Below are 12,896 nucleotides of genomic sequence, written 5' to 3'. Positions count from 1 at the left end.
CACACATGCCCAGCATGAGTTTTAAGCTGCCGGGTCTGGAACTTGAACCACGGTCCACTATGTGGGAGTCCAGTGATGTAACCATTTACACCATCCGGGGTCCCTTGTTTGTTTACAACAATGCCGACAGCATGCCCAGGAACACTGTGGACTCCTCCAGTGTTTCATGGTAACATTTACGGACATTCCTTTGTGCATAGGATCCATACCCGTGATGTCTACAATACCGCCTTTCTTGTAGATTCACACGTGTGTTACCAGAGGACCCACTGCAAGTTTTGTAAAGGGCCTGGAGACGTGTATCGGGGGCCTCTCCTCTTTCCCGCTCTGTTCGTCATTCTGGTGAATTACTGGAAGATGGCGGTCCTGGCCAAAAGGCTGTAAAGATTTCTCGTGCTGATTTGAGCATGCGTCTCCCCAGCTAGAGTAAGCTCCTTACGGACGGGGACATTCTCTGTCCTGGTGGCTAGTATATTCCAGTGCCAAGCACAGTGAGCGACTATGGGTGACTGTCATCATTTCTGTTTTCTTGTTTTCACACCCCTTCCCTCTTCTCTGAAAGCGTACCTGACACTCCTTTTCTGTAGGCAAAAATCATTCCACACTGGGGATTGGCAGGTGGTGTGGTGGTTAAGGGCACTAGACTCCCACATGGCCGACTACAGTTCCAGTCCTGGACCTGGTGGCTTGCTTTCTCCCTTTCTCTTTCTCTCTCTCTCTCTCTCTCTCCCCTCCCCCCCCCCATACTCTGTCCCTCTCTGGTCAAACTAAAATAAATAAATAAAGTTAAATAAAATAATTATTTAAAACATTTTTTAAAAATCATTCCATATTGTCTAAACAGGCTTCTCCTGTCCCCACCCCAGGTCTGGCCAGTCGGGCCACAGGGATTGGTTCAGGGATGAACATGTGACCCCAGTAGAGCCAATCGGCACCATCCGTGAGATGTGCTGTCTGGGTGCTCGCAGAGAGAGGGCCCATGTTGTCCTGTGTGGGAGTGTTACAGGCTTGGTGAAGACAGCAGCCACCTCGCTACCTGGAGGAGGGAGTCAGAGGAAGCCAGGCAGGGGTATGCAGATGGGGACACATCTTCACTCTCCTGAATCTTATATCCAGAATTCTCAGTATGAGGGAGGAAACCCCCCTTTTTAGGCACATAAAAACTTGAGTTGGATTTCTATCTTTTTTTTTTTTTGAGAGGTTTGTTTGCTATAGGGCGCGTGCACTCACCAGACAGACAGAGACATAGAGACAGAAAGTGAGAAATCATCCCCCAGGAGGAATGGTCACGCCGCAATCCCTTCTCCTCCATTCTCCTCTCGGGATCTTGGGCACGCATGCACACGCGCCCGGCATGAGTTTTAAGCCACCGGGTCCGGGATGTGAACCGCAGTCGACTACGTGGGAGTCCAGCGACATAGCCATTACACTAACTGCTGGTTCCCGAGTTGGATTTCCATCATTTTTAACTGGAAGTATTTTGGCACATTTTCTAGCACTTAACGAAAGTACTTCAAGACGCTCATGGAAAAATGGAATTAAAGGGCCAGCCAGTGGCATGATGATTAAGGGGGCTGCATCCCATGTGGCCAGCTGCGTGATTTGAGTCCTGGACCCGGTGGCTTGAAAAATACACTGGGTACTTATGATGTGTGCCCAAAATCCCAACAGGAGAATTGAGGAGAAGGGATTGTGGCATGGCCATCTCCCTGGAGGGTTTTTTTTTTTTCCTCTCTCTCTCTCTCTTCTTTTCTCCAGCAAGTGCACACACCCTATAGCAAAAACTGGAAAAAAGGAAAAAAAATTAAAAAGAAAGAAAGAAAGAAAAAAATTAAAGTACAAGTTTATTTTGGTGCAAAAACATCTTGATATTTGTGCATGATTTTCACATTTTACATGAATTTTTTGAAGAACTCCCTTGTGCTCAGTATGTTTACTGAATAAATAAATGAGAAGGTGGAACCACTCTTATCACATTAACTAACCCTATAATCCTACAGTTATTTTTTTTCAAGTTTATTTATTTCTTTCTTTCATGAAAGAGACGGAGGAGAGACAGGCACCCCCAACGAGGTCGTCATGCCGTGATCCACCCAGTCTCAGCTGGCCCTTACTATGGGCATTCGATCCCCTGACATCCTCAGAGAGCTCCCAGGATAAGAACTCACAACCTTTCCCACGTAGGCCCATGGTGTTAAGCGTTTTGCCACCACCTGGCACCATATACCTAGATTGTGTTAAGTTCTCCAGGCTTATACCTGGAGAATACCACCCCACAACAGCTGCTGGGAAGACTACCAGCCAGGCAGCCTCTCTGACAGCATGCCAACCTATCGTGGCTGAGCACCATAGCCATTAGAGACCCCTCTGAGTGGAGAGAGACAGAGAGAGAGAGAGAGAGGGAAAGTGAGACCCCCCCCCCCAATAGAGGATGGCCATGCCGCACCCTTCCTCCGTCTGTTGCTCCTTTCATGATTTGGGGCCATGCATGAGCCCAGGGTGTTTTTCTGTTTTCCTTTTCTTTTTTCTTTTATATTTTTTGCTATAGGCCATGTGCTCTCACTGGAGAGGAGACAGAAAGAAAGAAAGTGAGAAAGCACCCTCTCCCACAGGAGGGACTGCCATGATGCAATACCCTCTCCTCCACTCTCCTTTGGAATCTTGCATGCACACACACACATACATACACACATGCACACACGCACAGATGCCTGGCGTGCCTTTCAAGATGCCGAGTCCGAGACCACGCATCGGCCATGTGGGCTCCAGCGCCTTAACCACTGTGCCACCAGTTGGCCCACGGAGACGCTCCGGAGGAACAGGCGTGACTCTGTGCATATGCTATGCATTGAGAAGTAGGAAATGGCTTCCTTTTTACTGCAAGTGGAAACCTGTGGCTGCAAGCCGGCCTGGTGGCAGTCAGACCCGGAGCCGCGGTGGCCTCGCCCGTCACTGCGCCTCTGCCGCCAGCTGGGCGATCAGATCTTTGGCGTCTTGCATGATGGACGGAATCTCCGAGCCAGTCTCTGTCACTTGGGTCCCAAACAAGAACATCTTCCTGTCATTCCCCACCTCGGATAGTGCCAGCGCTTCGTGGATATCTGTGATGTGATAGGCTGCTTCCAGATCCTGCATCCAGAACAGAGAAAGGACAGGAAAAAGGGGTTAGCTTGCCATTCAGATAGACACCTTCTCACTCCTGTTGACGGTCCTCAGTGACTCCGCCGTTTAGGACAGATGACCCCATTCCTGTGACCCCTCTGGTTGTTTGAATATGTTTTTATCAACATTATTCCAGCATTTATGAATAATCAAAGCATTTTCAGGGCCGACTGGTGGCATGGTGGTTACGGTGCCGGACTCCCATATGGCCGACTGTGATTCAGGTCCTGGACCTGGTGGCTTGCTTTCTCACTTTCTCTCGCTCTCTCTCTGTTTCTAGTCAGATTAAAATAATAATAACAAACAGAATTAAATAAGTTTTTTTAAAAAAAGCGCATTTTCTGGGACCAGCAGATGGCATAATGGTTACGTTGCTGGACTCCCACATAGTCCACTGCTGTTCGAGTCCTGGATCCAGTGACTTAAACTCATGCTAGTCTCATGTATGTGCATGCCCAAAATCCCAGGAAGAGAGTGGAGGAGGGATTGTGGCATGGCCATCCCTACTAGGGGGTGATTTCTTGCTTTCTGTCGTTCTCTGTCTCTCTGTCTCTCTGGTGCATGCATGTGCTTTAAGGCAAAAAATCTGGGGTCAGCTGGTGTGTGGTGGTTAAGGTGGCTGGATCCCACATGACTGGCAGCCCGGTTCAAGTCCTGGACCCCGCAGTGTGAAAAACATACCTGGCTCGTCTGGGCATGCCCAAAATCTCCAAAGGAGGGAGAAATGGAGAAGAGACTGCAACGTGACCATCTCCCAGGGTGAGGGCTTTCTCAACTGTCTCTCTATCTCTCCCTGGTGAGCACACACCCACTCTGGCATATTAAGAAAAAAGTAATTTTTTTTGAGAGGTTTTTGCTATAGAGTGCGTGTGATCGCCAGACAGACAGAGAGAGACAGAGAGACAGAAAGCGAGAAATCATCCACCAGGGGGGATGGCCACGCCACAATCCCTTCTTCTCCTTTCTCCTCTCAGGATCTTGGGCACGCATGCACACGCCCCCGGCGTGAGTTTAAGCCACCGGGTCCGGGACGCGAACCGCGGTCAACTATGTGGGAGTCCAGCGACATAGCCATTATACCAACTGCTGGTCCCAAGAAAAAAAGTATTTTCTAGAATGAAGCTAAGCTAACATACTATAATTGTGAAAAAAAATTTTTTTTTCAGGTTTTTGCCTTAGGGCATATGAGCTCACCAGAGAGACAGACACAGTGAGAGGGAAAGTGAGAAATCACTCCCCAGGGGGATGGCCACGCCACAATCCCTTCCCCTCCATTCTCTTCGGATCTTGGGCACACATGCATACACGCCCAGTGTGATTTTCAAGCCACTAGGTCTGGGACTAGAACCCAGGCAACCATTTAGGAGTCCAGCAACATAATCACTATGCTATCTGCTGGCCCAAGAAACAATTTTTTAACCCTGTATCTTACGTTACTACATTCTTTCCTTAAGGGTTAACTGGTGCTTATAACTTCTACAACTAATGTAATCTGTAACTACTGTAACAAATAACCTCATAAATAAGCCTATTTGCTTAAAAGAGGAAACTTGAAACCAGCAGATGGCATAATGGTTACGTTACTGGACTCCCACATGGTCTGACCATGGTTTGAGTCCTGGACCTGGCAGCTTAAAACATGCAGGGCACGTGTGTGTGCATGCCCAAAATCCCAAGAAGAGAATGAAGGAGAAGGAGATGCAGTGTGGCCACCCCCACTGGGGGATGATTTCTCACTCTGTCTCTCTGGTGAGCACACATGTGCCCTATAACAAAAATCTCTCTCTCTCAAATAAAAAAAAAAAAAGTTAACTTATTACATTTTTTTGTCCATACTGATTATAGCACTTTTTATGTTTGCTATTTCTATTGAACAAAAAAATTTAGATCTGATTTTGGGGTGTAGAGGAAGACAGATAGGAAACGAGGAGGAAAGGAAGTTAGGAAAGGGGTGACGAGAGGAGGCCAAGAGGGGAGAGACAGGCCCGGAGGGAAAGGTCCTGGTAAGAGTGCTAGAGCTGATCGGGTATAGTATGGGGTTTAGTTCACATGTGCATAATCCTACCTTAATAGAGGTTATAACCCGAGTGAAGAGAGGAGGAGACTTTGAAAACTCTATAGTTATCTGAAGCAGTGAGTCATTTATTTTTACTTTTTTGGTTAAAGATTTATTTATTTATTTATGTAAAGAGATTTTTGCGTGTGTGCTTGCCTTAGAGACAGAGAAAGACAGAGAGACAGAAAGTGAGAAATCACCCCTGGGAGGATGGCCATGCCACAATCCCCTTTTTTTCCATTCTCCTCTTGGGATTTTGGACACACATGTGCCTGGCGTGAGTTTCAAGCTGCCAGGTCCAGGATTTGAACTGCAGTCAGCCACATGGGAATCTAGCAATGCAACCATCACACCATCTGCTGGTCCCAAGAATTATTTTATTTTATTTATTAGTAGTAGTATTTTTCGATTTGCTATAGGGCACATGTGCTCACTGGAGAGACAGAGAGGAAGAGAGAGGGAAGGTAGAGAAAGCAAGCCGCTAGGGCCAGGACTCAGACCACAGTTGTCTATGTGAGAGTCCTGCGCCTTCACTGCCATGCCCCTGCTGGACCCGAGCAGTGAGTCATTTAGAAGCATAGGATAGGAGGATGGACGGTGGCCCCACAGTACAATGCAGTGCTCTGGGAGGTGGATCCAAACCTGAGAGACCCTCCTGAACATGGGGCACGCATGGCCCGTGATCCAGGTTGGCTGAGGCCAGGCTGCATCGAAGCATCAGGGTGCTATCAGGGTGCCGTTGCTCTGTCCCTCTCACTCACAGGATACATAAATAAACTTATAAGAAGAAGAAAAGCAAAGCATAGCCTAAATATTTAAGTCAAGGAACATACAAAGATACACTCATCTTAAACTAGAATATCCAGGGGCCAGCAGTTAGCGTAATGGCTGTGTTGCTGGACTCCCATGTAGTCAACTGCGGTTCAAGTCCCGGACCTGGTGGCTTAAACTCACGCTGGGCGCATGTGCATGTGTGCCCAAGATCCCGAAAGAAGAAGGGAGGAGTAGGGATTGCAGTGTGACCATCCCCCCTGGAGGGTGGTTTCTGGCTTTCTGTCTCTCTGTCTCTCTCTGTCTTTCCAGGGAGCACACACACCCTGTAGCAAAAATCTCTTTAAACAAAACAAAACAAAACAAAACACTAGAACATCCAAACCTTTCATCATTCAGCTCTAGGAAACATTCTAAATCGGATAGCAAATGGCTGTTTCTTCAGTTCGGTGAAGATATCAGATACAAACCATGAAGGAAAAGACACATTTAGACAGAGTAAGTATCCTTTTCCAGCACCGGCACGGAGTGTGCAGGGTTCCAAGTTCTCTATGAACGTTTATTTCTTCTGGAATAATTATTTTATTTATTCCTGATAGCACATGCGTATACACAGGTACGAGCAACAGAGCGAGATGAGCACCCTCCCGGGGTCTGTCACGTGGCAGTGCCCTCCCTCCAGGCCTCCGCCCGTCAGATCCTGGGCACCGGCACCCATGCCCGGGTGTTTCAGGCTGACCAAGCCAGGGATCTGAATAGAGGTCACCATGCGAAATACAGTTTCTTATTGTTTTGCCACAGAGCCAATCCAGTATGTTTAATCATTTTTAAAAAGGTTTTTTTTTTTTTCCATTGGCTTTAGGACGCGTGTGCTCACCAGAGACAGAGAATGTGAGAAAGACCCCGGGCGTGGGTGATCACCCTGCAGTCCTTCCTCCATGCTCCTCCCAGATTTGGGCATGCAAGCATATGAACCCGGCATGTTTTTCAAGCCACTGCCTCTATTACGTGCTGCACAGTTGGCCATGTAGGATCCAGCCACCTTAATCACTGTTCCACGTGGCTGGCCCTGTCCAGTAAGTTTTTCTTTTTAAGAGAGATTTTTGCAATAGAGCATGAACACTTGCCAGAGAGACAGACAGAAAGACAGAAAGTGGAGAAATCACCCCCACAGGGATGGCCATGCTGCAATCCCTTCTCCTCCATTCTCCTCTCCAGATTTTGGGCATTCACAGACATGTGTCCAGTGTGAGTTTTAAGCCTCTGGGTCTAGGACTTGAACCACAGTTGACTACATGGGAGTCCAGTGGCGTAATCATTATGCCATTGGCTGATTCTCCTGTTTAATCATTGCAATGTATGTATGAAATAAATCCCAGTCAGCCAGTCACATTCATTTAAAACAGAATATTTATTTATACATGGTAGGCACTCAGATATTTTGTTGAATTCAATTCAACAATCAATGTAGGTTTATTGAAGTAAATTCAACACACATTTCTTCAATTCCTACTCCGTGCAAGGCAGTATATTATAGTTACAAGGGACAGTATATTAGAATTTTATATGTTACAAGGGACGTGAGCTGAATAATAGTCTCTACTCTTGGAGAGTTATAATCCAGGAGACGCAATAAATACAAATAAATACAAATCCAATTGAATATCTAGCTGTTAAAAGTAAATATTTCAGGACCAGCAGGTGGCATGGAGGCTAAGGCAGCTGGATCCCACATGGCCAGCTGTAGTTCAAGTCCCACCTAGCAGCTCGAAAATCACACCAGGCGTGTGTGCGTGCGTGCCCAAGATCCCGAGAGGAGAATGGAGGAGAAGGGAATGCGGCATGGCCATCCTCCCTGGAAGGTGATTTCTCGCTTTCTATCTCTCTGTTTCTGTCTGTCTTTCTGGCGAGTGCATGCACCTATAGCAAAAACCTCTCAAAAAAAATAAATAAAAGATCTTTCTATTTCTTGCATTGACAATAAAGCTACTGAGTGTTACTTCCGGTTCCACAGATTTTTACCTGCTTGTTTGCAAACACAACCAGGGGAAGGATGGGGTTTGCTTCGATCAACTGATGAAGGTATTTCTTGGCTTCAGGCAGTCGGTCGTGATCTGCGGAATCCACCACGAAGACGAGCAGCAGTCCTCGGGGCAGGTACATCTCCCAGTAAGAACGGAAGGGCTCGCTGCCGCCTACTGCAGAGGACAGAGAGAAGGAGTCACAGATCACAGGCGCACCGGTTGAGGGGTCGGCGAGGCACAGCTCGGTGACTCTGGACACCAGGCCGGGGTTCTGATCAGACAGCCTGCTGGAGCGTCTGGTTCTGAGAGTGGCCCGGGGTGGTACTGGGAAACAGCCGGGCGGTGGGAACGACCACCTTCACAGTAGTTCAGGCGTTCTGGAACCACAGAGGATCAGCACAGCACACTCAGTGCTGGGACAGCCCGGCGGCCTAGTGGGTGAGGGAGCTGGATCCCACGTGGACCGCGTGGCTTGCATCCCAGCCCCAGAGGCTTGAAAACCGTCCCAGGTGTACATGTGTGAGTGCCCCAAATCTCCAGAGGATGGAAAATGGAGGAGGAGGGATTGCGCCATGACCACGCTCCATTAAGAGGTGGTGCTTTACCCCTCTCTCTTTCCTTCTGCGTCTCTGGTAAGCGTACATGCCCTAAAAAAATTAACAAAAATTTTCTTTTCTTCCCACAGGATGTGTGCTTTCAGCAGAGAGACAGAGAGAGAGAGAGAGAGAACATCCCTCCGCCCCCCAGTGCGGTGTGGTCATGCTGCAACACCTTCTACATTTCTCCCTCCTGGAGGGATTTTGGGTATACAGGATATGCACCCTATCATGTTTTTTAAGCCGCAGGGGCCAAGGTTCAAACAACATGGTCAGCCACGTGGAACCTGGCTTCCTACATTCTTTTTCCTACATTTTTTTTTTTTTTTTTTTTTTTTTTTTGAGAGGAAAGACGAATAACATTCTGTGGCATGGGACCTGGTACTCTCCAGAGAGACAGAGAGGGAGAGGGAACGTGGAAAACCATCCTCCCGCCCTTCCACCCAGGAGAGATGGTCACACCACAATCCCTTCTCCATTCTCCTCTCGGGAGTTTGGGCACACACGCACACACACACGCACACACACACACACACACACACCTGAAGTGTTTGTCAAGCCGTGGTGTCAAACCTCACAGCTCTGTGGGATCCCGTGCCTTCACCACTATGCCACCTGCTGGCCCGGCCATCTTTTCTTACATCCACGTTTTCTTACTTTAACATTTCAAACACAGCCATTTTCTTTTTTTCTTTTTTCTTTTTTTTTGGAGAGATTTTTGCTATAGGGCGCATGCGCTTGTCAGACAGAGAGAGACAGAGACAGAGAGACAGAAAGCAAGAAATCACCCCCCTGGGGGGATGGCCACACCACAATCCCTTCTCCTCCATTCTCCTCTTGGGATCTTGGGCATTCAGACACACGTGTCTGGCATGAGTTTAAGCCACCGGGTCCAGGACTCGAACTGTGTTCGACTACATGGGAGTTCAGCGACATAGCCATTACGCTAACTGCTGGTTCCAAACACAGCCATTTTCTAGCCTCTATTTAATATCCCACTATGTGAAACAACTGGGATTGAAATTTCCTGTGAGCGGCTTCTCCTGACTCTCACTCATCCTGACTTACTATTGTTTAATTTTTTTAGAGAGATTTTTGCTGTTGGGCACATGCGCTTGCCAGAGAGACAGAGACAGAAAGCGAGAAATCATCCTGGAGGGAGGATGGACACGCCTCAATCCCCTCTCCAAATACAAGTTCACATTTAAAAATTCCCAAACAAGTAGGTTAGTAAGTCATGGGGCCAGCTGATGGAGTAATGGTTACCTCACTGGATTCCCATGGAATCAACCATGGTTCAAATCCCAGACCTGGCGGCCTAAAACTCACACTGGGCATGTGTGTGTGCATGCCCAAAATCCCGAGAAGGATTGCAGCATGGCCATCCCCCTGGAGGGTGATTTCTCACTTTCCATCTCTGTCTCTTTGGCAAGCACACAGGTCCTATAGCAAAAAGCTCTTTAAAAAAAAGCACAAAAAACCCTCCCTGTGTATTATGAGAATTGATCTAGATTGATGGTTAAATCTACAGATAGATATTTTAAAACTCTAAGCTTTACACTTAAACGACTACTCTTCTTCCAGATATTGAGGCCTGGGAACCAGCACTTAGCATAATGGCTATGTCGCTGGACTCCCACGTAGTCGACCCCGGTTTGCGTCCTGGACCCGGTGGCTTAAAACTCACGCCGGGCGCATGTGCATGCATGCCCAAGATCCTGAGAGAAGAATGGAGGAGAAGGGATTGCGGCGTGACCATCCCCCCTAGGGGGTGATTTCTCGCGTTCTGTCTCTCTGTCTCTCTCTGTCTGTCTGGAGAGCGCACGCGCCCTATAGCGAAAACCTCTCAAAAAAAAAAAAAAAAGATATTGAGGCCTGAACCAAAAAGCTGGTATGTCACTGGTACTTGATGCATTTGGTTGACTGTGTACTTCTCGCCAGTCACCAGGCATGCTCTGTTGAAAGTGATAAGCTTGGCAAAAGTTACTGTCTACGTGGTGGAGCATAAACAAGTAAAATAGTGACTGTTACTTAAAACTTTATGAGGAAGCACACAGGGAATGGGGGGATCCTACTTAGAACGATGTGGTCTGTGGTCCAACTGTTCAAGCGAATACCTGAACCTGAGGGGGAGGGGGTAAGCCATCATGGGAAGGGCTGGGGAAAGGAAGCAGAAAGTACTTCTGACAGAAGGCACACCCAAGAAGGCCCTTAAAAAAGAGGGAAGAGGGAGCAGCAGGTGGCATAGTGGTTAAGGTGTTGGACTCCTGCATGGCTGACTGCGGTTCAAATCCCAGACATCACGGCTTAAAACTCACGCTGGGGGCAAGTGCATGCATGCCAAAATCCTGAGGGAAGAAGGGATTGCAGGGTGGCCTCCCTGCTCTCCCCCCCTCCCCAGGGCAGGTGATTTCTCATTTTCCCTCTCACTGTCTTTCTCTGTCTCTCTGGAGACTGCATGTGCCCTATAGCAAATAATCTCTCTAAAGCTAAAAAAAGAAAGAGGAAAGATGGGTCAGCAAGTGACATTGTAGTTAAGGCGCTGGACTCCCATATGGCCGACACTGCAGTTCAAGTCCCAGACCCAGTGGCTTGAAAATCACACCAGGTGCGTGTGTGTGTGTGTGCCCAAAATCACAAGAGGAGAATGGAGAAGAGAGTTCGGTGTGGTCGTTGCCCCTGGTGAGGGAGAAGGGCAGATTTCTCACTTTCCCTCTCTGTCTCTCTCCAGTGAGCGCACGTACTCTATGGCAAAAACCTAAAAGAAAGAAAGAAAGAAAGAAAGAAAGCAAGCAAGCAAGCAAGCAAGCAGGGAAGGAGGAGTATAGGAGGGCTGGAGGGTAGTAAGATAAGGTCAAGGAGGAGGCAGTTTATGGAGGGCCATGTGGATTGTGGCAGGAACTTTGGATTTTATTCCAAGCATGTGATCTCTAAGAGTTTTGGTTTTGTTTTTTAAATTTATTTATTTATTTTAATTTGACCAGAGAGGGACAGAGCAAGATAGAGAGAGAGAAAGAAAGACAATGAGAAAGCAAGCTACCAGGTCCAGGATTTGAACCATGGTTGGCTATGTGGGAGTCCGGTGTCCTTAACCACCACACCACCTGCCGGCCCCGAGATCTCCAAAGGTTTTAGGTTAGCAAAGGGATAAAGCAAAAATAAAAAGGGGGCGGTGGTAAGATCAGTAAGACAGGAGGGAGGTTCCGACGCACATGGGGGCAGTGAAAAACAAGGTGGCTGAGGACATTGAATAAATAATTATTTTTTTAAAAGACTGGGACCAGCAGATGGCGTAATGGTTACGTCGCTGGACTCCCATATGGCCAACCATGGTTTGAGTCCAGGACCTGGGCGTGTGTGCCTGTGTACCCAAAATCCCGAGGGGAGAATGGAAGAGAAGGGATTGTGGCATGGCCGTTCTTCCTGGGAGGTATTTCTTGCTTTCTCTCTTTGGCGAACTCACACATCCTATAGCAAAAATCTCTCTCTCAAAAAAAGCAATCTCACTCTCTTTCCCACTATACAAGATGGCAGGAGATAAAGCTGCAAAGCAGGACACTAAGGAGAAGAAACCTGAAGCCAAGAAGGCTGATGCCAGTGGCGAGGTTAAAAAGGGTGACCCCAAGGCTAAAAAGCCCAAGAAGGGGAAGCCCCATTGCAGCCGAAACCCCGTCCTAGTCCGGGACATCAGCAGATACTCCCGTCTGCCATGTCTTCCAGGAAGGCCGTGTACAGGAGGAAATTCTCAGCCACTAAATCCAGGATCGAAAAGAAAAAGAAGGAGAAGTTTCTTGCGACTATCACAGAACCAGTTGGTGGGGACAAAAATGGTGGTACCCGGGTGGTTAAACTGCGCAAAATGCCTAGGTATTATCCTACTGAAGATGTGCCTAGAAAGCTACTAAACCACGGCAAAAAACCCTCCAGTGAGCATGTGAGAAAGCTGCAAGCCAGCGTCACTCCTGGGACCATTCCAATCGTCCTCACTGGACGCCACAGAGGATAGAGAGTGGTTTTTCTGAAGCAGCCGAGAAGTGGCTTGCTCCTTGTAACTGGACCGCTGGTTCTCAATCGAGTTCCACTGCGTAAAACACATCAGAAATTTGTCATTGCCTCCTCCACGAAAATTGGTATTAGCAAAGTAAAGATCCCAAAGCACCTTACCGATGCTAACGTCAAGAAAAAGAAACTGCGGAAGCCCAGACACCAGGAAGGTGAGATCTTCGACACAGAGAAGGAGAAATACGAGATTTCAGAGCAGCGCAAGATTGATCAGAAAGCTGTGGA

The 12,896-nt window shown here is 47.8% G+C and overlaps 1 protein-coding gene across 1 annotated transcript in view; it reads right to left on the bottom strand.

Moving 5' to 3' along the window:
- Positions 1 to 2,828: 2,828 nt before the first annotated feature.
- ARL9 (ARF like GTPase 9) overlaps positions 2,829 to 12,896 on the bottom strand; it is a 17,624-nt gene continuing 7,556 nt past the window's right edge. The window contains exons 4-5 of the mRNA XM_027767961.1: positions 8,012 to 8,187; positions 2,829 to 3,129 (exon numbers count right to left, since the gene is read on the bottom strand). Of these exons, the coding sequence (XP_027623762.1) occupies positions 2,950 to 3,129; positions 8,012 to 8,187 (356 nt within the window). The 3' untranslated portion in view covers positions 2,829 to 2,949. The remainder of the gene's footprint in view (positions 3,130 to 8,011; positions 8,188 to 12,896) is intronic.

Source organism: Tupaia chinensis, unplaced genomic scaffold (genome assembly GCF_000334495.1).
Source record: "Tupaia chinensis unplaced genomic scaffold, TupChi_1.0 Scaffold144982_1, whole genome shotgun sequence".
NCBI lineage: Eukaryota > Metazoa > Chordata > Mammalia > Scandentia > Tupaiidae > Tupaia > Tupaia belangeri.
Note: the sequence above shows the minus strand (reverse complement) of the source record. Positions and strands in the feature narration are given on the sequence as shown.